The 27,884-nt window shown below is 36.0% G+C and overlaps 1 protein-coding gene, 1 non-coding gene and 2 pseudogenes across 2 annotated transcripts; 2 read left to right on the top strand and 2 right to left on the bottom strand.

Moving 5' to 3' along the window:
- The first annotated feature begins 2,321 nt into the window (after positions 1-2,321).
- On the top strand, positions 2,322-7,182 carry LOC131180756 (lupeol synthase-like; annotated as a pseudogene).
- A 195-nt stretch (positions 7,183-7,377) lies between these two features.
- Positions 7,378-8,504, bottom strand: LOC131183573 (pleiotropic drug resistance protein 1-like; annotated as a pseudogene).
- Positions 8,505-8,887: 383 nt separating this feature from the next.
- LOC131183557 (lupeol synthase-like) lies at positions 8,888-13,996 on the top strand. Its single transcript, XM_058154240.1, has 5 exons — positions 8,888-9,038; positions 9,679-9,746; positions 9,825-9,923; positions 10,058-10,114; positions 13,874-13,996. The coding sequence occupies exons 1-5, from the start codon at positions 8,888-8,890 to the stop codon at positions 13,994-13,996; spliced, it is 498 nt and encodes a 165-aa protein (XP_058010223.1).
- Positions 13,997-20,203: 6,207 nt separating this feature from the next.
- LOC131169548 (small nucleolar RNA R71) lies at positions 20,204-20,310 on the bottom strand. Its single transcript, XR_009140481.1, has one exon. It is a non-coding gene; the product is annotated as a small nucleolar RNA R71 (small nucleolar RNA).
- Positions 20,311-27,884: the final 7,574 nt, after the last annotated feature.

Here is a 27,884-nt window from a genome sequence, read left to right as displayed (position 1 = left end):
ACCCAATGAGAGAAGACGAAGTCTCAGAAACCCCTCTAGGCGCATTTCCTCTCGATGAACCCGCTTTAGCACCTAGAATGGAACCACCAGCATTTGGACCTGTAATCTCGGGAAACTTCACCCCTTATGCTGGATTCTTGCTGGAAAACAGTTCTCGGGTACTTGAATTCTTACTATAGACAACCTTAAGTGACTAGGGAGTGGCACTCGAATCACCGATGTCGCTCAAATCACTCATTTCTCGACGAAAACAGAAAAGAAAAAAGAAAAATATAAATGACAATGCAAAAAATACCTTCAATAGAGTGACTCAAAGGAAATCGAAGACAAAGATGAAGCACACTACCAGAAATTCCAAAAAAGAGAAGAAATTAAAAGAAAAAACGTAAAAGGAAGAGAAAGAGAAAGGGGTTTTTTAAAGGAAAGAGGCAATTAATTACTCTGATAAATGAACCGTCACCTGCCACCTTCTAGCTTACCAAGAAAAATTTAAATAGTGCCAGCTCATAATAAAACAACCACTCAATGAATGCCTAATAGCTTTCCCCAAAAGTTATAAAAACAATGATCGAAGAAGTCACGTGAGCAGTCATATCACATTATGGCCAAACGATCAAACAACGAACATGAATGTATGCAAGACAAGAAGGGACAATGAGAGCGGTGCAAAAATAAAATAAAAAATAACAAATAAATAAAAATAAATCCATTTCATTTCCAAAAGATTAGATTACATTATTGGGTGGATCCTTTCCAGCCTGATCATCAATTACAGATGTATCTACATTCTACTCTACCTATATTCTACCCATTTTGCTTCCACAACTCGGACACCTCCACAGTTCAGACACCTCCCGATCTCAAGATGTCGTTTAAGATATATGTGGAGATTGGGGGGATACCCAAAAATCAAAGTCAAATAGTCAAAGTTATGTCCAGCATGGAAGGTCAAAGATAGAAATAGCTTCAATGTGGCAGAACAAGAAGGACATGGATCAAAAGAACCGAGCAAAGACAAAGACTGAACAAGAACTTTGTTCGCCTAAAGCGGCGAACAGAAGCCATACTGAACAAACATGTGCATTAAATGGCTAGAAACTAGATTTCATGGATCGAGCAACAATTACGCATTCAATTCAGTAAAAAACACATTTTATTGATATCACCTTAGAGATTTAGTCAAGATCACCACTGTAAATAAAGCAATGGCTATTCCCTAAAAAAGCCTATAAATACCAATCAAAGAAGAGAAAATAAGTACGCTTACTATCTCTATTATTCTCTGTTACTCAAGAATTCTTTAATCTCTCTCTGAAGGATTAGGATCTCTGACTTTAGCGTCAGAGTAGCTCACCAGAATGCCATCCACCTCAATTTTTTTTCTTATTGCAGATTTACGTATCATCTGGGTCAAGACCAAAAAAGACCATTGGTAGCATCACTAACCATCTTAGTGTTTTTCAATTGTTAATTATCAGGCATAATCGAAACTAGTAATATAGAAGAAGATAAGCTGCCAATGTGGAGGCTAAAGATAGCAGGAGGCAATGATCTTCACATGTACAGCACAAACAATTTTCTTAGAAGGCAAATATGGAAGTTCGATCTTGATTGTGGTTTCCCATAAGAGCGAGCTCATGTTGAGGCTGCTCGTAAAAATTTCTGGAAATATCGATTCCAAGTCAAGTCTAGCTCTGACCTTCTTTGGCAATTCCAGGCACATATATATAATAAACATCCCACTACATATATACTCAACTCCTCTCTCTCTATCTCTTTACAAAACTTGCTCAATTACTAAAATTCAAAAAATTCAATAATATTGATGAAGCAGGTAGATTTTTTAATTTTTTTTAGATTTTATTATTTATTTTAAAAGATTCACACAACAAGTATCTAGATTGAAGTGCTCAACAAGTTTAATTTTATTAAACATAATAATATTTTAAAATTTTAATGGTGTTAAAAATTTATTTTAATAGGGTTATATAAGTAATTTAATACAATAATATGAAAATTAAAAAAAGAGAATAATTTTTTCTTTTACATAAATAGACACATAAATGACTCAGTGACAAATAGACCACTGACTCAAAACCCCACTCAATAATCAATTGTAGGCAGATCCGCCCAATGTGATACCAAACTAAGCTTTTATAAGATTTTGGTGGCTTTTCAAGTTGAATTTAATTTCTTGTCTGACTTTCTGCTCCTCTCTAAGCTAGAGAAAGTTGCCTGCGTCTTCCTAGTCTATCTCTATAAATAGATGTATCCTGCAAGGTTTAGGCACTCATATATATGCATATAGAAGAAAAGTTGGCATGTGGAGGCTTAAGATTGCGGAGGGTAGCTAAAGCCCTTACATACACAGCACAAACAACTTTCTTGGAAGGCAAACATGGGAGTTTGATCCTGACGCCGGCACTCCTGAAGAGCGAGTTGAGGTTGAAGATGCTCGTCAAAATTTCTGGAAAAATCGATTTCATGTCAAGTCCAGCTCTGACCTTCTTTGGCAGTTTCAGGTATATATATATATACCTATTGATTAATTAATTAATTAACTAACCAATCCACCTGCCACGAAAATTATATTCCTTGGCAAAGCTCCTGATACTTGTTAATGGCATTGGCAATGTTTCAAACCATTAGGCCTGAAAACTGTCTCAAAGCAAAAATTTTCCATTGGATAACCTTGCCATTTCCTCATTTCTTGTAATCAAATACAGTTTCTAAGGGAGAAAAGTTTAAACAAACAATTCCTCAAGTTAAGGTTGAAGATGGCGAGGAAATCACAAGTGAAACTGCTACAGCGGCTTTAAGGAGGAGCGTCCACCTGTTCTCAGCCTTGCAGGCCGGTGATGGCCATTGGTGTGCAGAAAATGGAGGGCTACTGTTCTTTTTGCCTCCTTTGGTGATTATTCTCTGAATCTCCATTTCCGTTATGATTACTAATTATTAGCATTACTATAAATCCATTATCTAACTCATCATTTCTTGCAGGTTTTTCTCTGTACATTACAGGACATCTTAATGATGTGTTTTCTGCAGAGCATCGGAAAGAGATGTTGCGTTACATATATTGTCATCAGGTAACATTGGCATGTAAAAGAAATAAGATTTTCCATAATTTGAAGCTACCCTTTTTCTTGTTCTGAATTTTAAAAGTGGAACTTCTGCCTTCCAGAATGAAGATGGTGGATGGGAATACACATTGAGGGTGAGAGCACAATGTTTGGTACAGTTCTCTGCTATGTATGTATGCGTATACTTGGCGAAGAACGCGACGGTGGCAAAGAAAATGCTTGTGAAAGAGGAGAAAATGGATTCTTGATCATGGTGGGGCAATTGCTATACCATCTTGGGGAAAGACATGGCTTTCGGTATGATCATATTTACAGTTGGTAGAGTGAATTTGTTTGTCTTCTAGATTAATTCTAATTACATCGATTCACTATAGTTAATTTAGTTCCAAATGGTCGAAATTTCCTCTGCTGTAGATACTTGGTGTGTATGAGTGGGATGGAAGCAACCCTATGCCCCCAGAGTTATGGGTCTAACCTACTATTTTCCCTTTCATCCAGGTTTTCCTATTTATGTTAATTATTATTCTTTTGGGTTTACAAGATTAAGTGTTTAATATGAATAAGGGGAGAAAATGATCTTCTAATATTCTTACATAATCACCATATATATTATTTCATAACTGCAGCAAAAATGTTCTGTTACTGTCGGATCACTTACATGCCTATGTCGTACTTGTATGGGAAGAGGTTTGTTGGTCCAATCACACCTCTCATTTTACAAATAAGGGAAGAAATCTATAATGAACCGTACCACAAAATCAATTGGAAGAGCGTGCGCCATTTATGTGCAAAGGTGAGAGTTTGATATAATGTTCACTTTTGCTTTTCAAGAATTGATCTGCAACTGTAATTTCACAACATTTTTCTTGTTCAAGTCAACTATTGAGTCCATTAATTGTTCAGACAAATAGTGTGTGATTATACGAAAATGAATTGTTATTGCAGGAAGACAACTACTATCCCCATCCTATGATACAAAAATTGATATGGGATGCTCTTTACACTTTTAGCGAGCCTCTTTTCACCTGTTGGCCCTTAAACAAATTGAGAGAAAAGGCTCTCAAAATAACGATGGATCACATTCATTATGAAGATGAAAACAGCCGATTCATTACCATTGGATGCGTCGAAAAGGTAATTCAGTTATGGTTCGATAGAAGAAATATATTATGGATATCTTACTAATAATTTTTGTCTGCTATATATTGGTTCTCATTCTTTGAATTCTTGCATATTCAAATGGACCAGCCACTTTGTATGCTTGCTTGCTGGGTTGAAGATCCCAATGGGGATGCTTTTAAGAAGCATCTTGCTAGGATAGCTGATTACATTTGGGTAGGAGAAGATGGAATAAAGATGCAGGTTGGTACATAATTCACGCTTACATTTATTAGCATGTTTTATTTTGAAAGTATCCCAATAGAAGAAGTATACCAGAAGTTAGAATAGAATACATTACTATGCTGAATTCAATTGTAGAGTTTTGGCAGTCAAATATGGGATACAAGTCTTGCCCTCCAAGGTTTGATTGCTAGCAATCTCTCCGATGAAATAGGACCTACACTCAAGGAAGGGCACAACTTCCTCAAGAATTCTCAGGTTTCCAATTTTATGAACTAAAATGGTTTCTTCTTTTTACCATCAAGAATATGATGTATAACAAGTGATTTTTTTTTTTACTATTTTGTTTTGTTCTTTGTTTTCTGATCCCATTCAACTCCAAAAGTTAACTGAGAATCCTTCTGGCAACTACAAAAAAATGTTTCGTCATGCATCCAAAGGAGCTTGGACCTTCTCTGATAAAGATCATGGATGGCAAGTTTCTGACTGCACAGCAGAAAGTTTCAAGGTAATTATATTGTTTTTGTGAAAGTTTAAACAGGATGAGAATTAAGCATTATGATAATTTCTATATTAACTAAATTTTATTGTTTTCCATAGTGTTGCCTGCTTTTCTCATTGATGCCTCCTGAAATTGTTGGTGAGAAAATGGAAACTGAGAAGATGTATGATTCAGTCAATCTAATGCTTTCCCTTCAGGTAATGGTTAGTTGCAATTAAAATATACCATTAGATTAATAGTATAATTATAAAATGTTTGCATTATTGTGTATTAAATAATAAATTAAAATTATTCATGTCTTTCCTTTCCTCTTTCCTTTGAAAAAAAAAAAAAAAAAAAGATTATTCTAACACCTTTATCATATTCACTTATATTTGCTCCTTGCTATTGCATAGTTTTCACAAATTAACATCCTGCATAATTTTACAAACTATTGCAGAGTAAAAATGGTGGTTTCTCAGCTTGGGAGCCAGCAGGAGCGAGATCATGGTTGGAGGTAACTAATTCACGGTGAACCAAACTTATTAATAAAACTTTCTTCAAAATGCTACTTGCATTTTATGAGAGATATCGAAACCAAAATTTGAATCCTTACCTAACTTGAAGTTTATATGTTTGATTTTTTAATATGGCCTTTGAAGTATTTTTCCAAAGGGTCCAGAGGTATTAATTTGTTTGAATGGTTGTTTGATAAAATTATGATATGTTGATTGACCTGTGCCAATTTTTTCAACTAGTGGCTAAATCCTGTGGAGTTTATGGAGGACCTTGTAATTGAGCATGAGTAAGGTTCTTATACCATTTTCATTTGTAAAAAGCTACAATAGTCTTAAAACCTTTCCTTTTCCTCTAGGTATAGCCTATAGATACCTTAATTTCCCTAGAAGACTAATAAAAATAGTGATTCAGGTATGTGGAGTGCACTTCATCATCAATCCAAGCATTAGTTCTGTTTAAAATGTTATACCCAGAGCACAGGGAGGAAGAGATTGAAAATTCCATTGCAAGTGCTGCAGGGTTCATAGAAGACATACAAAATCCTGATGGTTCATGGTATGGTTAATTTGGTTTTTTCTTCTTGTTAGCCCAAAAAATAACAAATATCTATTATGAAAGGTATGGAAATTGGGGAATATGCTTCACCTATGGGACATGGTTTGGACTTGGAGGATTAGCTGCTTCTGGCAGAACATATGAAAATTGTCTTGCTATTCGTAGAGGTGTTGATTTTCTACTCAAATCACAAAGAGATGATGGTGGATGGGCAGAGAGTTACCTTTCATGTCCAAAGAAGGTATTGCCTTGGTTTTTATATATATATATATATATATATATATATATATATATATATACACACACACTTTTTTTGAGTATCTTGGAAGGCAATGAATGTCTATTTATCAGAATTTTTTGAGCTTCTGATCTCATGCACTATAAGACGACAGACGCTCAACCGTATTACTAAATTAGTTGGGTTTTTCTTCATTATATAAGTTCCATCCACGTGTACTTTGGCCATTGATTTGAATACAGGTTTATGTTCCTTCTGAGGGTGATCAATCCAATTTGGTTCAGACAGCATGGGCTTTAATGGGTTTGATTCATGGAGGACAGGTTAGTTTACAAATCAAATTAACATACTCCTATAGTTACATGATTGCTTTTTTCATTCAAAGTTGTTCAAACTTTTCTTGTAAACAAGGCAAAGAGAGACCCTACACCTCTTCATCGTGCTGCAAAGTTATTAATCAATTCTCAAACAGAACTCGGTGATTTTCCACAGCAGGTATCTCCTATTGCTCCGCAAACTTCAAAACAAAAAAAAAAAAAAAATCCGGAACCGTTAATCCAATAACTAAACTCTATAAGCTTACAATTTTGTTGTGCCTGGAATAGTGTTTGAATTTGCTATATACGTCCATTGTCTAACTACTTGTGCTCGACTCCAGTGATAAAGTGAGATCACTTTAGGAATGGATGTCTGGATTTGAATCTTACCAATATAAAACTGATGATTTGCTTACATTTACGGCAGGAGCTCTCAGGATCATTCATGAGGAATTGCATGCTACACTATGCATTATTTAGGAATATTTTCCCCATGTGGGCTTTGGCAGAATATCGGAGGCATGTACCATTACCTTCCAAAAATATATGAAATCAATCAGGGATTATGAGTGGTTCCAACACCGAATCAAGAAGCCTGCTGATTAATAAATGGGTATTTGAATCAAATGTGTTCGCTGCTTTGTAATAATAGATGAATTGTGATTTATGATTTATGATTGATATCAGGGTAATCAATCTAAATTGCACCTTATTTTTCGGTACATTGCTTTACCGATTACGATTTTCATACATGATAATGATGCTTATTAGCATCACTAGTAACTAATGATGCTTATTAGCATCACTACTAACTGATGATGCCTAACGGGTGCATATATATTACTATTTCGAAATAAAAAAATGAAAGTTCTCTAAGAAAATGATACATGATATTTTTTTTTGGCCCTCCAATCTCCTCTGGAAATTAAAGGGCCTAATAGAAACAGCAAAAGTAAATGCAAATAGGAATGTAAATCCAAGAATCACAGCTGCAACCACTCCCAGAAAGTCATGTTTGATGCCATAATAATCTCTCACGAATTGTTCCACTGTTTGGCCACCTTCAAGAGTATCCTTAATGTCTGCAAACTGGGATGCAATTAATCGATACAAGGTCCATGACATTGGACATCCCTGATAGTAGCATCTCGACCACACAGGCATCCTCTGTTATACACAGATCAGAGAAATGGTTTAGTCCACAGGATAACTCCATATACAAAACAGAAACGGTGAGAATTTCAGAGAATTAGGGGTGGTTAACTCTCACACTTCCAGGGATGACGAAACCTGAAAAGACGTTCCATATTACATAAAATGCTGAAGAAATTATGGATCCAATGTGGAGGTTTGGTGTCACGGCGACGGCCATCATTCCATAGCAGGTGAAGCACAGTTATGTGAAGTACATGAACAGATACCGAAAGAACTTAGCAGCAGTCCATTCGAATCCGATCATTGCATATGTGATAAGAGCATTTACAACCGTTTGTGCGAAAATGTATGGAATCTCAACCAGGATCTGTTTCAAAAGATGAGGTTGGTATAAAGATTCGGAACATTCTCCATGGTAAAAATTTCTTAAAATATGTAATAACTTATTACCTGCGCATGTGCATAGGGCAAAGCTGAATACATCCCTGCAGCTCTTTCTGTATAGAAGATAGTTCTTTCAACTGCGACTGCTGGCTGCACAGTTGATGCATTTTGTATCCCAAGGAAGAGAACTGTTGCGTATATTAAACCAGCAGAATTGCAAATGTCTTGTTCCTTGGACCTGCAATGCATCGGAAATGGGAATAAGAAAAAAAAAAAGGGTGGAAGCAAACAGTATATTGTAATCAGAAATGCTTTTTGACACAAAAAAAAATGTCACAAATGGCATAAATGGATATAAATTGTCTAACTCACCCTTTATATGAATGGAGGGAATATTGGGAGGGAAAATGGTGAACCAAACTTGGTGCCATTGTTGCTCATTAAAGTTAAATAATTTACCAGTTAATTCATAAATATTGCTTGTGATAATTCTAAAAGAATAATTAACAAAGCCAGCTGTCGTTTTGCATTAAATAAAAAAAGTTTAATTAATATTACAATAAAAGTAACCTATCAGAATGAAATAATCTTAAATGGAACTACTAAAAGAATAATAATCTTGTTTTGAATCTGTTGATTCATATAACTCTTTGAAGATGAAAGTGACAAACGAAGTAATGCGTATAAGGGTAGTTGCTGATGCATTCGTATATAGTGAAGATGACAATGTTTTCAATGAAGAAGATAAAACAGTTGATTAAGATACTATAATAAATGAAAACTCCATGAATGCAGGAACTGAGGAAGTGAACCCATGGAGGATGGTCTTCATATTTTTGATCAAGGCGATGATGAAGACGTTGAAGGTGTTGGCATGAGTGAAACTGCCATGAATGAAGGTATGCAAGGAAGGAATTTTGTCGAGTATGTTCAACGTAATTCTGTAGATGAGAGTCCACGACCAGGTATGTGGTTTCTAGGTGTGGACAACATGTTTGAGTTTTATCAAGAGCACGCGAGATTCTAAGGTTTTAGTGTTGCAAAAAAATTATGTTCAAAGGGCCAAAAATATGATTGTATCAGTTGTGATAGGGAAAGAAAATTAAATGCTAATAAGTCATAAAAAGGATTTGTTCAATGAAGAGTTCTTAGAAAGAAGATGAAGATAAAAACAAATAAGGGTTTGTTCAATATGGACCATTCTTTTCTTAGTTTTGTTTGTATATCTAAGTATTTAAACTCCCTTTGTGCCTAATAGTTGTCTTCAAAGCACTTGATTATTAAGTAACAAATAGCATACAAAAAGGATAAAGTGATGAATTTATCTGCAGAGTTTTGGCAGTCAAGTATGGGATACAAGTCTTGTCGTCCAAGGTTTGATTGCTAGCAACCTTTCTGATGAAATAGGGCCTACACTTAAGGAAGGACACAACTTTATAAAGAATTCTCAGGTTTCCAAGTTTATGTCCTTAACTGTTCTTCCTTCGTAGTATCAAGACATAAATTATAACTTCGGTCTCTCTACTCTGTTCCGACTTAAAATTTGGAAGGTCACCGAGAATCCTCCTGGTGACTTCCTAAGTATGTTTCGTCATATATCCAAAGGATCATGGACTTTCTCCGATAAAGATCATGGATGGCAAGTTTCCGATTCCATTGCAGAAAGTATGAAGGTAGTTAATTCTGTTTAAAGTTTAAATTATATTTCAAACAAGTTCAGAAAGTATTAAGTTCTCGTATATGTTTCATAGTGTTGTCTGCTTTTCTCTATGATGCCCTCGCAATTTGTTGGTGAGAAAATGGAACCTGAGAACTTGTACGATTCTGTCAATGTATTACTTTCTCTTCAGGTATGGATTAGTCGCAATAATACAGTGCTTGTTTATATCTCATTAACCTCAGAAAGTATTTTTGTTTGCTTCTTCCTCATGCATGCTTCTTAGAAAGAAATTAACAATGAGCTAAATTTTATAAAATATTGTAGAGTAAAAATGGTGGTTTATCAGCCTGGGAACCAGCAGGAGCAAGATTATGGTTGGAGGTAACTAATTCAAGATGGTGAACTAATCTTAAAGAATTGAATTGAAAATCTTTTAAATTATCATTCCTCTAAAAGTTTTCAAGAATTTTAATTAATTACATTTGTCACACCTTACCCCTCTGTAAGGCATAACATGATCCCGTAGTATACGTAATGACTTATCGACTCCATCTACCGATAACCCATTAAATATACTACAAGGAATTTTAAAACAATTTTCTTTCTTTTTGAAAGTGGTGAGCATTTCTAGCAGGCATTAAAAACATTTAATTGAAGTTTAAAAGTTATGTAAAATTTTTGTCCATTTTTATTTTTCCGCAAATTTTTGAAAAATTTCGGCAAAGTGTCGACTGTAATTGAGAAAAACTAAAAATTTTACCTGTAGAAAACACTTCCAATATAACACTTCAATCAATCTCAACCACCATTAAAACTCAAGTCAACATAATTTTCCCCAATCTCCACAATTTAAATCAATTTTCAACTCAATTATTTCAGAAATAATACTAAATAGTTTTCATTCACATTCAATTCAAGAAACATTAATTTACATTCATCAGTATAAATTACATAAGAAAATCCAAAATAATATTATTATAAAATCTGTACAACTGCTCATGACCACTTTACAAATGTACTACAGTCAATTACATCAAAATAAACATGTACAATCAGGATATAAAATTATACCCGACAAAAGGTCCAGAGGTAGCTCTGAAATCCTCAGCAGCTCACTCTGCTGCTCTACTAGTCTCTCTATCTGCGACAGCAATAAACAGCTATCGCTGAGTACTATGACTCAGTGGTGCACAATATACTAAAATAAAATCTTATGCATAAATCAAATCACGTTTATTCAAATATGATACTGAAAATGAAAACAAATACAAACACAATTTATAATTTTAGTCAAAACAGTCTCATTTCTGAAGTCCCAAAACAGATTTCATAAAAACACACAGTTATATCATGCCATCAGTATAATGTTCATCTCAATAGCCGGAGGCTTATGAGGAATCTCAAGGCTAGCTAGCTCAAATTATGGGTACCCATTCAATTTCTTCCTCTACTTGCACACACCTCAACACTTCAGCCAGAGAGGGAATTCAAAATTCAAAACTAATTCCTCCCACTAGGCATGCTAGTGAGGCATTCAGATATATGGTCATGACACTGTGGTTTCAAAACTATCTTAACATTTTACTAACCATTTATTGGCAATTCAAACAAATACAACTAAATTTCTAATAATTTAGGTCAAAAGTATAATATTCATTTCATTCACAAATATGCAATAAAAATAAATCATAATTTATTCATCAAAACAAATTGTCAAGAGAATTTACAGAAAAATTTTATATTGTGCACAAATCTTATGCGAGTCGCCTCTAGGCCTTGACTCGATGTCTTGGGTTCTTTTTATGTATTCTTTCAACTGAAACACACAATTTTACAGTGTTGTAGTTTTATAAAATATAATAAATTCAATAATAAATTCACAATTACTTTTGTCTAGCTCTAATATGCTTAATTTAACATTATTTGAATTTTGCATTTCAATGTTACTATTCACGACACTATTCAAGTCAAATTGTTAACTTTCTTATGCTTAATAGGTATGAGAATTTCAATTTCACCAACATACCACATTTTAGTTGCTTAATTTGTTGATCTTGGTTGCCCCTTCAATTTTTAGGTCTCCTAGGCACAATTTTAAATTTTCAGTTTTGATGTTTTGTTTTATACTGTTCCATTAATCTTATTGTTGTGGGAATTTGGCTAAGTATTTTTCATAGAAGTTGTTCCTTATTGTCTTAGCTTTAATCTCCTTTTTGAATCACTACATTCAGAGTTTTGTAGCCCAAGATATAGCCATTTGAACATGGCTAGCCGGATTGGCCTAACTCAGATTTCTGGGCACCTAATTTGGTTCTGGTAGTTTTGGACTACTAATTTTAAGTGGCAAAATGACTGGGTTATGGGCAGAATTTGGGTTGGTGTTCTTCATTAAAGTTGTAGTGCTATGTTATACCTTTCCAATGCCATAAAAATCAGGTCATTTGGACCTGTATAGCCCAAGTTATGGCTAAATGAACAAACACTATTCATTTGGTCATTTTGGTACAATAGTAGTGCACCACACTCGGGTTTGACCTAATTATTCACTATGTTAATGTCATTTTCTGGGTATTGTTCCTGAATGAAAAATGTGCCATTATGTGTTTATTTTCATTCCTAATTAGCCTCACACCAATTGAGTTAGTAAATTTTCAGTTTTAGTCTCTGAAAAAGACCTAGTTCAAGCTGCTAGAATAGTGACCCTAACCAATCCGAATTGCACTTGGTTTCTACCAATTCAAACATACCACAAATGGTCCCAATTGACCATTTCTCACCTCAATTAAGATCATTTGCATCAATTAACCATTTCCTACAATTTTTCTCCTAATTTCAAGAGGTTAAGAACCCTAATTACACAATTATGCAATCTAATGCAATTAAAGTTTATAATCAACCTCTATACACTCAATTCAACTTAACTAATACTTCAATTCCATCAAAATCATGAAATTTCAATACCCTTATAGGTTGGCCGAAAATCCCATTCAGTCCCCCAATGATAATTTTCTTTTGATTTAAGTTCAATTCTAGGTTAACTTAACTAAGAACATGAAAATTTAACAAAAGATGTCAAGTTTAAGTACTAACCTTTTTTTTGATCTCTACTTCTTCAATTTCTTCCTTTTTCTTCCTTTCTTTCCTTCCTCATTCTTCTTCTCAAGTGAAGATAACAAGCTTTAATCAAAGAAATTTGAGGGATTTATGGGTAATTTAGGGGTTTAAGAGTTTGATTTCATGCTTTAATGGAATTTTTTTTGATGAGAGAACAAATGGGAGAGAGAGAGCTACAGAATTTTGGAGAAGAAGAAGAAAAAAATTTTGTCTTTTTAATTTTGTTTTTATCTCCATTTATGCCATAATTGACTTAGTCAAAAATTCGGGTAAAATAATTTTAATTTTAACATTATTCATGATGTCACCTAATGATGTAATAATCCATTTCTTTTCCCTTTTTCTTTTTCATTAATTTTTTATATAGTTCTTTAATTTAATTCTCGATTCTAAAATTTTTATTTCTCCGATTTTATTGGACAGTTAAGTCAGGAGTCACCTCTAGGGGTGAATTAACCAAATTGCCCCTCGCCGGTCTGATTCGGTTTGCAAGTAATTCGATATTTCTTTCGAATCCCTGACCTAATTATTTGACCAACTTATCAGTTCTTTTCTGTGGTTTTCTCTTTTCCACTAGGTTCACAATAGTCCTAAGGACCACGGCGTCACATTTTTTGGTTCAAAATTCGAGTTAAGACTGACCTTGCAGTCACTTCCCGGGAAGGTCACCCATCGCTGTGACTCCCGACTCATTTAATCTTTTGTGTTCTGTTTTTCTTATTTATACTTAACTATCTGACAATCATTAATTATTTGCATTCAGGGCTTATCTAGGCGTCTTAGATTATCCAGACCGACACCAGTCACCGGAACAGTGAAATATACCAGGCTAGACATATAGAGGTGTTACAACATTTCCCCTTTTTAATTAGTGGCTCAATCCTGTGGAGTTTCTCGAAGACCTTGTAATTGAGCATGAGTGAGATTTCTATAGCATGCAAAGTTTTTCTTTAGCATGTCTAGATTATGTGAGTTCCTAGATGACATAAAATAGTTGTCGTGGAGTGTACTTCATTATCAATCCAGGCCTTGGTTCTACTCAAGAAGTTATATCCTGAGAACAGGAAGAAAGAGAGTGAAACGTTCATCATAAATGCTGTGCAATTCCTTGAACACATACAAAAGCCTGATGGTTCAGGGTATGGTTAATTTACTAGTGATTGCTGGCTGTATAAACCCAAAATATCTGCAGAAATCAGTTATATATATAACAAGGATTACCTAAGGTATGGAAATTGGGGAATATGCTTCCTTTATGGCACATGGTTTGGGCTTGGAGGGTTAGCTGCTGCTGGCAAGACTTACAAAAATTGTGCTGCTATTCGTTAAGGTGTGGATTTTCTTCTTAAATCACAAAGAGATGATGGTGGATGGGGAGAAAGTTACCTTTCCTGCCCAAAGAAGTTAGCCCCTTTGGATTTTACTTAAAATTAGGTGCTGCCTTTGATTATTTCTTCACCAACCATGCGTATACTTTGTTACAGTTATATACTCCTCTTGAGGGTAGCCGATCAAATTTGATACAGACTGCCCTGGCTATGATTGGTTTGATTCATGGCGGACAGGTGTCAGTTTATGCTTGTAACTCAAACATCTAATATCCAATCTCTTCCTGGATTGTTTTTATCCCACAATTCAAACTCAGAGAGTAAATTCTATATTTTCATGTACAAATATGATAGGCCCAAAGAGACCCTACACCTCTACATCGCGCTGCAAAGTTGTTAATCAATTCACAGACAGAACTTGGTGATTATCCACAACAGGTCTATATCTCATTGAATTGAACATATATATACGTGTATGGTATACAATCAAACATTGTTGCATTTCCATCTTAACCTTTTTTCCTTTTAGAGTGTATTTTAATAGATGGAGATTTAAAATGAAATAGGATTTCAATTGGACATTATATTAAATAAGCAAAGGTAAAGATCAGAGAAAGAGAAGAACCACAACATGTGTTAGTAAATTACAGTATGCTTTTTCTTCATATTCAAACGTTTACTATTGACATGCTTATGAATTTAAGGCAGGAAATAATGGGAGTGTTCATGAGGAATTGTATGTTACACTACTCGGCATATAGGAATATTTTTCCCATGTGGGCTCTGGCAGAATACCTCCGCCACGTTCCTTTGCCTTCCAAAAATATCTAAATCAAGTCTAAAGTGTTGGCAAATGTAAGGTTTTTCTAAATAATTACTATAATTAATAATTAAGATAAAATAAACTATATTCATGTATCCAGAGGAATAGAAAGTTAAGTACCTGAATTAGGATGATTAAATAATTATTTGTATATCTGGGAAGGTGTGATTAGACATTGACCTTTGTATCTAAGAATGTGTGCCTAACCCTATTGTATTATATTATATATGTGAGGGGCATGGAAATGACTATGGAGATGAAGTGGAAGGCTATGCAAATAAAGTGAATGTTTATGGATATGAATGTGTGAATCACCTCCTTCCCTTCCAAGTATTTATCCGTTTATATCACAATTTAATTTTAATATTTTTAAATTTTATATAATTAATAAATTTAAAATATTAAATTAAATTATTAATTTAATGTAACTAACTAAGTCCATAACTCAATTTGATAAAAAATTAACAGTCAAATTAATTAAATAATTACCCTTATAAGTAAATATTATTTAATAGGTGTTATTTTTTTAGCGTCTAAAAATATCTACTAAAAATAATCATGAAAGTGAAGCAGTAGTCAAGTGGATAAAATGGTGTGAATGGCTAGTTGTGGGAATTATGGGTGGTTACAAGCAGTTATGAGTGGTTATGGATAGCGGGCAATGGTGAGAAGAAAGTGTAAGTGGTGGCGGAGGTGGTAACCATCAAACAAATATTTTTCTATAAATCGATGTGTTAGGCTTCATTTAGGGGGACACAACAATAATTTTGATAGACATAATGTCTTAACTCAATTTTTTTTATAGTTTAACAATCTCTTTATATTTTCAAGTAATTTTTTATATTTTAGTCTAGTCTCAATTTCAATTTTAGTATTTCATTTTTAATTTAAGCAATCAATTTACTTTTCCCCTGAAAATATTTCTATCCTTATAATCAATCTTTTCAGTTTTCAATACAATTTATAATTTCCTGTTCATATTCTAGTTTATGCAAATCAGCTCTTTAATTTCAAGCAAGTTAATAATTTTCTACAAATGTTTATATTTTCAAGCAAATTAGTCTTTTAATTTCTCAAAACTCTCATTTACATTTTTTGCACATATTTATATTTTCTCAGCAATTAATTTTTTCAATCAAGCATAAATTTTATATTTTCTACACATATTTACTTTTCGAAGCAATCAACAATGATCAGCGTTTACTTTTCAAGCACAACATTTGCTCTTTTATGTATAAGTGATCTTTTAATTTTTTAACAGTCAGTTTTAATTCTCAAACTTTTCAAGTTGATCAAGTAAAAATCTTGACAAAACACATCCCAGTAAAATCAAAGAATTCAAGGGAAAATTTAATTATTTATTTCTCACCAATTGCTCCAATTAAAAATCAAACCGACGTAAATACATTTACAAATAGGATTATATGCGTCCTTGGTACGCCCACAATCTAACTATTACGTACAATTAGTTTACACGAAAACACTATCAATTTTGATTTTGTTAACAAGTGGTATCATAATTGCTAAAGAACATGCTAGTTAGTTTAGGCAACCCCCATTTCCATAGCCACACTTAGGCCACAATTAATTTAATCAATAATAATTATATACACTAATTAATATATAATCCCATGATCATTATCTTCATCCCATATTTGTAGCCTACGACTACTCTTAAGCCTTATTCAATAAGGATTAACGATGCATACATTTTGCATAGTCATTTAGGTCTAATTTCATAGTCATTTTATTTTATTATTAGTTATTTTTAGCTAATTTCATTAGTTATTTAGTTAGTTTTTCATAATTGTCAATTTTGGATTAATTTGTAATTTTTACTTTGTTTTGTAGGAAAAATGGTGTTTTGAAGGATCAAGAGAAATTTTGCCATTGAGGAGTGACTTCTACAGCCAAAGATGTCAAAAACAAGTTTTTAAGCTGAAATATGCATTGACCAAATTGTGCATAACTTGTCACACCCCGGCTTAGGGGGCCCCAGCTCAAGCCCCTCTATGGGTGGCCTTCTTGCCAGTGCCCTTCTAGGCGGGCACGCAACTCAAATCGATCTTGTCGCTTTGGTGGAGTTAATCCCTTGGCCTGTGAGCTAGGATTGAACCCATATCACCTCACGGTTTTACTCGCCTCTTACCAATTGAGTCAGAGGCGAGTAAACCGTGAGGTGATATGGGTTCAATCCTAGCTCTGCAGGCAGGGATTAACTCCACCAAAGCGACGATCTTGATTTGAGTTGCAGCCCGCTCTAGAAGCACGCTGCAAGAAGGCCACCCATAGAAGGGGCTTGAGTCAGGCCCTGAGGTGTGACAATAAAGCGCCTTTTATTGTCACACCGGCAGGGGCCCGCTCAAGCCCTCTATGGGTGGCCTTCTTGCAGCGTGCCCTTCTAGAGGCCGGACTGCGACTCACAGTGCTTTGTGTGGAATTAAATCCCTTGCCTGCAGCTGGGATTGAACCCATATCACCTCACGGTTTTACTCGCCTCTTACCAAGCGCTCAATTGGTAAAGGCGAGTAAAACCGTGAGGTGATATGGGTTCGAATCTAGCTCTAAGCGATTTAATTCCACAAAGCGACAAGACCTGTGAGTCGCAGTCCGGCCTCTAGAAGGGTGTGTGACACCAATTGGTGAGGCGAAGCAAACCGTGAGTGATAAGGGTTGAATCCTAGCTCTGCAGGCGAAGGATTTAATTCCACAAAGCGGACAGTACCTTGTGAGTCGCAGGTCCGGCCTCTAGAAGGGTACGCTTGAGTGGGCCCCCTAGTAGGTGTGACAATAAAAGGCGCCTTTTATTGTCACACCCGGCTAGGGCTTTGTGTCACTAAATCCCTTGGCCCTGCAGAGCTAGGATTCGAACCCATATCACCTCATGGTTTTACTCGCCTCTTACCAATTGAGAGCTCAATTGGTAAGAGGCGAGTAAAACCGTGAGGTGATATGGGTTCGAATCCTAGCTCTGCAGGGCCAAGGGATTTAATTCCACAAAGCGGACAGTACCTTGTGAGTCGCAGGTCCGGCCTCTAGAAGGGTACGCTGGCAAGAAGGCCACCCATAGAGGGGCTTGAGCTGGGGCCCCCTAAGCCGGGGTGTGACATAACTTGCCGCATAAGCTATGCGGATTTGCATAAGGAGAAAAATCACTGTTCCAATACCTGCCGAAATGTGCATAAGGAGACTGCATAGCTTATGCACATTCACGCCTCCCTTATGCACTTTCACAGAATTGTGCATAACCTATGCACCAAGTCATGCAGTTTCGCATAAGTGAACCAGAAACCAGCCCAAAACTGCATAAGGGACTGCATGACTTATGCAGTCCACTTATGCAGTCCCATAAAGAGTTCATTAATGAGCTGGCAGAAGATTCCCTCAGAAAATCTCTCCTCAAACACACCATTTTAGGGCTCCATGTCAGAAAATGCTATAAATAGTCCCATTTCCCATTTTAGAAGGGGGGGACAAAAAAAAGAGGAGCAGAAAAGGAAAGGAAGAAGAGAGAGGCAGCAGCTGAAGAGTCACTTTTACCTTCCACACCATTTTCAACCAAGATTTGCAGATTTCTTTCTTTCCTTATATTTTTCCTACATTTCTAGTGTTTAGTTTCTTGTTCCTTAGCTTAGATTAAAGCTTTATTTCCATTTAAACTCAATATATCTTGTAAGCATTATGGATAGTGTGTAGTTTTATTTTGATTCTGGAGTAAGGGTTGTAATATTTGAGATATTTTATGGATTTTGATTGGGTAATCCATATTTAGTGGTCTTAATGAGTTTTATTCATTTCTTGTGTGCTTAATGACATGCTTAGTGTAGGATCCCATTAAGTGATGTTCTTAATCCATGGTTGAGGCACCGAAAGGAGAAGGCCCTGTGATAGATAATCAAGAAATTGGACTTAATTAACTTAGACCTAGAAATAGGCTAAGGATTAAGAGGATTCACAGATTAATTAAAGAACTTAATGGGTCTTAATTAACTCTAAGTCCATGAAAGTAGGATTATATTGATTAAGGCACTCTTTGTCCCACTCGAAAGGGTATTCAAAGGATTTAAGAATTAATCTCCTTAAAACCCGTAAGTTCTACGAGATTGGATAACCAATTTAAAATCCCAAAATAGCTTGAATATGAAATCCCGAACTCCAAAATCGCCTTTTTATCTTTGATAATTTTCAGTTGAATTTAATTGCTTGCCAATTTAAATCTTGCCATATTTGAACTTGCTTATTTCAATTTGATGCAATTTTAGTTTAATTAATTCATTGTTAGATAGATTATTAATTTTGCACAAATAGATTTAATTCTCCAATACCCATCAATTTATTGCTTTATATCTCAAGGATAGTTCTATTTAGTCAACTTTTTATATCAAAAATTCAATCATTAACACAACTCCTCGTGGGAACGATATCTTTTCTATATTACTTGTACGACCCGTGCACTTACGGTTGGGCCACATCAAGTTTTTGGCGCCGTTGCCGGGGAGTTGTTTGTTTAAGATTGAATTCTTGATTATTTTAGTTGCTTATAGTTTTATTTTTGTTATCTTTTCATTTTGTGTTTGTTTGTTCTTTTTCAGGTACTTTTAATCTTTTATGAGAAGAGCTAGAAGCATAAGTGACACATCCTTATTGTTCAATCCTGAAATTGAGAAATTTTGTAAAGCCAACAAGAAAGAAACCAAAAGAAGAAAAGAAGCTTTGAGAGAAATTGAATTAGAAGCAAACATGGCTGATGAAAGAATTAGAATTGGTGGTAATGCTAGAATTGATCGAAATAATGAAAATGCAGCCCAAGGTGAAGAGATTATAAATGCTAATGTGCCTAGGGGAAGTATGATGGATCATGCTTTTCCTCGTTTTGATGACTTGAGAGAGAGCATAGCAAGACCAAGAATTGATGCAAATAGTTACAAGATGGATTTTGGGGTTCTTCAAATGATTCAAAATTCTCAATTTGGAGGACATCCTTCTGAAAATCCACACACACATCTGAAAAAGTTTGCTATGATTTGTGACATGCAAAAACAACCTGGAGTGTCTCATGATGCAGCAAGATTGAAGCTATTCCCATTCTCTTTGAAAGATAGAGCATTGGATTGGCTGGATTCTTTACCTCACAACTCTATTACAAATTGGAAGCAACTCACTGATGCGTTTCTTGCACAATATTTTCCACCTGGAAAAACTCAAGAATTGAGGAATCAAATGACAGCTTTTAGACCAAGAGAAGATGAAACTCTTTATGAATCATGGATGAGATGGAAGGAATTAGAGAGACAATGCCCACATCATGCCATTCCGAAATGGATGATAAACCAGAATTTTTACACAAATGTCACTCCTGCAATTAGAGGGATTATTGATGCTCAAACAGGAGGAGAATTTATTATGAAGCATGAAGATGAAGCTTATGAGCTATTGGAGAAAATTGCAAAGAACACTCATCTTTGGAGTAGTCCAAGAGGACCACCCAACTCAAAAAGGCAAGCTGCTGGAATGTATGATCTTGATCCGTTCAACATGATTAATGCAAAGTTTGATGCACTTACAAATGTCTTGGCTAAGAAGATGGAAGATTTAAGTATGTTGGTTAGTTCATCATCATCATCTGGAAGTTCACAACAAGTGGCTTATGCAGAGGGAACTACCAGCTGTGGAGTAGATTATGGAGAACAAGCTGGATATGTTGGTAATTATGGAAACAAGTAAATGGGGAATTCTTACTCTCAAACTTATAATCCAAATTGGAGGAATCATCCCAACTTTTCATGGGGAAATCAGCAAAGTCAAGTTCCAAATCAGAATTTTCAACCACAACAGCAACAAGGAATTCCATATCAGCAAAATAGGCAACCATTGCCTAATTTTCAGCAGAAAACTATGAATCCTCCACCAAAACAGCAAGAATAAAGTTCCACCACAGAAGCTTTATTACAACAGATTCTTGCTAACCAAAATAAGCATGATGAGGAGATGAGAGAGATGAAAGCAAGGCTGGAATAAATGCAAACACATAACAGAATGCTGGAAAATCAGATTGCACAACAAGCATCCTCCTCAGGTACCAAGTCTTTTGGAAAACTTCCAAGTCAACCAGAAAACCCAAGAGAGCAATGTCAAGCTATTACTTTAAGAAGTGGGAAAGTTGTAAATGATGAGAAGAGTGAAAATAGTGAGAAGAGAGAAAATGAGAAAGAAACTGATGAGAGTGAAAAACAAGAAAGTGAAAGACAAGAGAGTGCAGAAAAATGTAAAGAGGAAATTGAAGAGAAGGAAGAGAAGTATATACCTCCTGAGCCCTACAAGCCACAACTTCCCTTTCCACAAAGATTTCACAAAGCCAAGCTTGATAAGCAATTTGGAAAGTTTTTAGAGGTTTTGAAGAAGCTTTATATAAATGTGCCGTTTGTTGATGCTCTTTCACAAATGCCCTCTTATGCAAAATTCTTGAAAGAAATTCTCTCAAACAAGAGGAAACTTGAAGATCATGAAACTGTAGCTTTGACAGAAGAATGTAGTGCTATCCTCCAAAGGAAACTTCCTCCAAAGCTCAAGGATCCAGGGAGTTTTTCAATTCCATGCCATATTGGGGAATCATGTTCTACAAAAGCTTTATGTGATTTAGGGGCTAGTGTTAGCCTTATGCCCCTTTCCATTTATGAGAAGCTCAATATGGGAGATCTTAAACAAACCCACATTTCTCTTCAGTTAGCTGACAGATCAATCAAGTATCCTAAAGGGATTTTGGAGAATGTGCCTCTGAAGGTTGGAAAGTTCTATATATCTGTTGACTTTGTCATCCTGGACATGGAGGAGGATTCTAATATTCCAATTATCTTGGGAAGACCCTTTCTAGCTACAGCAGGAGCATTGATTGATGTTAAGGGAGAAAAATTGACTCTTAGAGTTGGTGAAGAGCAATTGGTTTTCAATATTAACAACACTATGAAGAAGCATCATTCTGAAGCTGATACTTGCTTGAGAGTTGATATTATTGATGAGCTGGTTGAAGAACACTTCAGAAAGAAATATCCAGAAGATCCACTTGAAAATTGTTTGGTTCATGGAGGAGGCATAGACTATGACAACCCTCATGTGGCTGCATATGCTCAACATTTAGAGGGAAGTCCACCATTCATTTCTACTCCAGTTTTTCAACTCACACAAAAGGAAAAAGCAGAATCTAAGCAACCATCATTCAAGGAAGAAGATGCACCTAAGGTAGAACTTAAGCAACTTCCTTCTCAGCTCAGGTATGAATTTCTTGGCACCAATAACACTTATCCAGTAATTGTAAATGCAAACTTGAGTACCTTAGAGGCTGATAAGTTGTTAAGAGTGTTGAGGCAATTTAGGAAAGTTTTAGGGTATACCATAGATGACATTAAGGGAATAAACCCACACTTTTGCATGCACAGAATCAGTTTGGAAGAAAATTGTAAGCCATCTATTGAACATCAGAGGAGGTTGAACCCAAATATGAAAGAAGTTGTTAAAAAAGAAATTTTGAAGTTGCTTGATGCAGGGATCATATATCCCATCTCAGACAGTACTTGGGTGAGCCCAGTACATGTTGTCCCAAAAAAGGGTGGAATGACAGTGGTCAAAAATGAAAATAATGAATTAATTCCCACCAGAACAGTGACTAGTTGGCGAATGTGCATAGATTACAGAAAATTAAATGTTGCCACTAGAAAAGATCATTTTCCACTTCCCTTCATTGATCAGATGTTAGAAAGACTGGCTAGGCATTCTTACTTTTGCTATTTAGATGGATATTCGGGTTTTTTTCAAATCCCTATCCATCCAAATGATCAAGAAAAAACCACTTTTACTTGTCCATATGGAACCTTTGCTTATAGGAGGATGCCATTTGGGTTGTGTAATGCACCAGCCACTTTTCAAAGGTGCATGATGGCAATCTTCTCAGATTTCATTGAAGACATAATGGAGGTTTTTATGGACGATTTTTCTATTTATGGATCTTCATTTGACATATGCTTGGCTAACCTTTCTAAAGTTTTGCAGCGATGTGCAGATACTGACCTTGTGTTAAACTGGGAAAAGTGTCATTTCATGGTTCAGGAAGGGATAGTGCTTGGACATTTGGTATCTAACAGAGGAATAGAGGTTGATAAAGCCAAGGTTGAAGTGATAGAGAAGATGGCTCCTCCTACCAATGTCAAGGGACTTCGAAGTTTTCTAGGACATGCGGGTTCTCTGAGACGCTTTATCAAGGATTTTTCTAAAATAGCCAAACCTTTGTCTAATTTGTTAAGTCATGACATACCATTTGTATTTGACCAAGAGTGTTTGGATGCCTTTTGCAGGTTGAAGCAAGCTCTTATCACTGCACCAATCATGCAACCACCTGATTGGAGCCTACCTTTTGAAATTATGTGTGATGCTAGCAACTATGCAATTGGAGCTGTTCTTGGTCAAAGAAAGGACAAAAAGGCTTATGCTATTTATTATGCTAGTAGAACACTGGATGAGGCTCAAACAAATTATGCAACAACTGAAAAGAAATTTTTAGCAATTGTCTTTCCATTGGAAAAGTTCAGACCTTACATTATTGACTCAAAGGTGGTTATATTTTGGATCATGCACCATCGTGTATTTGCTCCGTAAAAAGGAGGCTAAACCTAGGCTCATTAGGTGGATTCTAATGCTACAAGAGTTTGACTTAGAGATTAGAGATAAGAAGGGAGCTGAAAATGTAGTTGCTGATAATCTTAGTAGGTTGAAATTGGATGATGAAGAATTGGATGAAATCCCTATTGATGAGTTTTTCTTGGATGAACAACTTTTCTCTCTTATTGCTAAACTACCTTGGTATGCAGACTTTGTGAATTATCTATCTTGTGGAGTTTTACCTCTAGGAATGACATGGCAACAAAAAAGTTTTTGCATGAGGTGAAGTTTTATAGATGGGATGATCCTTTACTCTTTAGGAGATGCTGTGATGGTTTAATAAGGAGATGTATTCCTGATGATGAGACACAGAGTATTATGCATCATTGCCATGCTTCTGATTATGGAGGACATTTTGGAATCTCCAAAACAGCTAGTAAAATTTTGCAAACTGGTTTCTTTTGGCCAAATCTTTTTAAGGATGTGAGGAAATTTGTGTTGGAATGTGACAAATGTCAAAAGAGTGGAAATTTGTCAAAAAGAGATCAAATGCCCCTAAATGATATTCTTGAAGTGGAATTATTTGATGTTTGGGGAATATATTTTATGGGGCCATTTCCTCCTTCATTTGGTAATAGATACATCTTAGTTGGAGTTGACTATGTGTCAAAGTGGGTGGAAGCTATTGCAACTCTAACTAATGATGCTAGAGTGGTAGTGAAATTCCTGAAGAAATTTGTCTTGAGTAGATTTGGAGCTCCTAGGGCTGTAATTAGTGATGGGGGTTCCCATTTTTGCAATAAGCAATTTGAGAGCTTAATGAGGAAGTATGATGTAGTGCACAAGATAGCTACCCCATACCACCCTCAAACTTCAGGACAAGTTGAAATTTCTAACAGAGAGCTCAAACATATCTTGGAGAAAACAGTGAACAATTCTCGGAAAGATTGGTCTATCAAACTAGATGATGCTTTATGGGCATATAGGACTGCTTACAAAACCCCTATAAGAACTACTCCCTTTAGGTTGGTGTATGGTAAGTCTTGTCATTTACCTATGGAGCTAGAACATAGAGCATATTGGGCCATTCAGACCTTGAATTTTGATCTTAAGCAAGCTGGTGAGAAAAGGCTATTGCAACTTAATGAGCTTGAAGAATTGAGGATGGATGCTTATGAAAGTGCCCGTATTTACAAAGAAAGAACCAAAGTTTGGCATGATAAGCATCTTAGGAAAGAGGAATTCAAAGAGGGTGATTTAGTTTTATTGTTCAACTCAAGATTGAAATTGTTCCCTGGAAAACTTAAGTCAAGGTGGACTGGTCCATATAGAGTTTCTAAGGTTTTCCCTTATGGAGCAATTGAAATTTGGAGTGAAAAATCTGGGAATTTTAAGGTCAATGGGCATAGATTGAAACATTACATAACTGGAGACCCAATAAAAGGAGCAAGCTGTTACAAGCTCTCCAATCCCTCACCTCTTTTCAGTGAAATACATGAAAAGTCCAGCTAAGGACTATAAATTAGCCCTCTTGGGAGGCATCCCAAGTCCTTTTATTTTGCTTTTGCTGATTTACTTTCATTTTCATTGCTTTTGTTTTTATCTTGAATCTCCCCAAATTCAATTTTTGACATTGTTGAATCTTGTCCCTTGTAGATGTATTTCAATGGAGGAAGGTTGGTGAACTGCTGGGGAGTGATTCTTAACTTGAAAATTTTGTCCTTCAAACTCTCCCAAAAACTTATTGGTTTTTGCTGCATAACCTGTACAGGAGCTGCTATCTGGTTTATGCAGAGGAAAAATGAAATTCTGCAGCAAAGAGGGTGTCTGCAGCAGATGGCTTATGTTCTTGGTGAGGTTGGGTGTGTAACTTTTAAGTATATGTGCTTTTAATGTTAATATGGTGGTAAGTGAGTCATTTTTGCAGTTATGAGCTTATTTGGGATGTGAGATTTAAGGTGGAAATGCTGCATTTTTCTTGGCATGACTTGGGGAGTTCATCATTTGTAGATAAATGCAACTTTATGCAGATTTTATTGAGTTTTAATGTGCCAAATGTTGATTTGCAGAATTTGAGTCAAAATGGCATGGGTCACATATACCTTTTATGCAGGATTCACTTTTACAAGCATGTATGATGAAATTTTGATTGATTTTGTATATATTGATGTGTTTTTGGTGAAAATTTCTCATGATTTATGCTTAATAGAATTATATTTCTTCATTCTAGGGTATTTTTCACACTTGCAAATCATTTTCCATTGCAATCTCAATCTTGTTGAATTGTGCATAAGCAACTGCATAGCTTATGCAATCCTGCATAACCACAATTCTTGCTATTTTCACCTCTGTTGCAAACTGCATAAGGTAGTGCATAGCTTATGCAACTCTGCATAGCCACAATTTTGTCAAATTTCATACCTACCGAGACTTGCATAAGCATGTGCATGACTTATGCACATTTGCATGACTTCAAACCCTGCATTTTCTCTCTCTGCCGAAGTCTGCATAAGGAGGGTGCATGACTTATGCACTTCCGCATAACCAGAAACTCTGAAATCCAAAATCTGCCGAGAGGTGCATAAGCAGAGTGCATAGCTTATGCACAACTACATGACCACATTTTCCAAACACCAAAATCTGTCGAGACCTGCATAAGGAGGGTGCATGACTTATGCACTTCTGCATAACCGCAAACCCTGAAAATAAAAACCCACCGAAAAGTGCATAAGCAGAGTGCATAGCTTATGCACCTCTGCATGACCACTGTCCCTGAAAGTCAAAACTTGCCGAACAGTGCATAAGGACAGTGCATAACTTATGCACTTTTGCATGAGCTATTTCTCTGAAGTCCAAAACAAGTCGAAACATGCATAAGCAGGGTGCATAAGTTATGCACACCCATTAATCCCCTTATGCAGTCTTACACAACCAAATCCAAAAATTTTCTTCGACTCCCATTTTTCCCACCTCCCGACTTTTCTGTTCACTACCGTCCGTTCACTCCCATTTATTCCGGCATTACCTCTTTCCCTTCTTCTCCACGCTTATTTCCGCCGCCTTAACCCTAATTTCTCCCTTCATTTTTCATTTCTGCCCTCATCTCCTCCACCCTCACCATCGGGAACCATGGAGTCGCCTCCTCACTCTCCTCCAGCTTCCCCTCTCGAGGTCTCGCCATTGTCAATGCGACCTCCTAACCCTAATTCCCCTCCACAAGCGACACCCCCACCACCCTCCACAGCCACGTATAAACGAAAAATCAGGTCGAAATCCACTAGGCCCATGTCCTCTGCACCTCCTCTCTCAACGCGCAAAGAACCACCCACCACCCCAAGGTCAGAGCCTCCACCCAAAAAGCCAAAGACTTCAGCCTCCACACCCTCTTCCAGCAAAAAGCAATTGTCAGCAACCTCACAGGTCTCAAAACTCCCTTGGTCCCTTTCTGATGCAACTCACAAAGCAACATTTAAACGACTTAAGGAAAGGAAGGTGCAACCCACTAGGTATATTTCTGTGGACTCTCTCCAGTCACTTGGTTTATTTGACAATGTGGTTGCCTATCTAGATGGTATGGGTTGGATGGAATTTGTGCACAAGCAAGAAATTGTTTACCCAGCTTTAGTTTTGGAATTTATTTCCTCATTCTCTGCCACCCTGAAATTGCATGATGTAGATTTTAAGCCAACTATGAAATTTAGATGTTTGGGGCAAAATAGAGAGTTATCATTGGATCAATTTCATAGCATTCTTGGTTTTGCAATTGATGGGCTATTTAGAGTGCCATGTACAGTGGTAGAGGTAGCAAACAAGGGTATTTGGAATGCTGCTCAATTTTGGAGAATTATCACAAACCAACCTCAGACTTTTTCTGCTGGCAGATCAAAAACCTCTCAAATACTTGACCCTGCACTTAGGTTTATTCATAGACTGATTGCTAGCACTATTTTGGGCAGAGGGACTAGTTCTGGTGCTGTGGGGAAATCTGAATTATTCATGTTATGGTGTGCTTTTCACAAGGTCAAGGTTTCTCCTGGTTATTTCTTTTGTGAGCATGTGTTGCATATTGCCACCAAATCCATAGGTGACATTGTCTTGGGTGGGCTCATAATAGTTATAGCCAAGCATTTTGGTTTTAATCCTGAAGAGCACCCAATACCAGCACTTGTGGACACCTTATATTTTGATGCTGCACACCTATCCAAAACAGGGTTCAGTTTGCCACATTCTGACATTG

This window comes from Hevea brasiliensis, chromosome 1 (genome assembly GCF_030052815.1).
Source record: "Hevea brasiliensis isolate MT/VB/25A 57/8 chromosome 1, ASM3005281v1, whole genome shotgun sequence".
Taxonomy (NCBI): domain Eukaryota; kingdom Viridiplantae; phylum Streptophyta; class Magnoliopsida; order Malpighiales; family Euphorbiaceae; genus Hevea; species Hevea brasiliensis.
The sequence above is the reverse complement of the archived record's forward strand: the minus strand, read 5'-3'. Positions and strand labels throughout refer to the sequence as shown.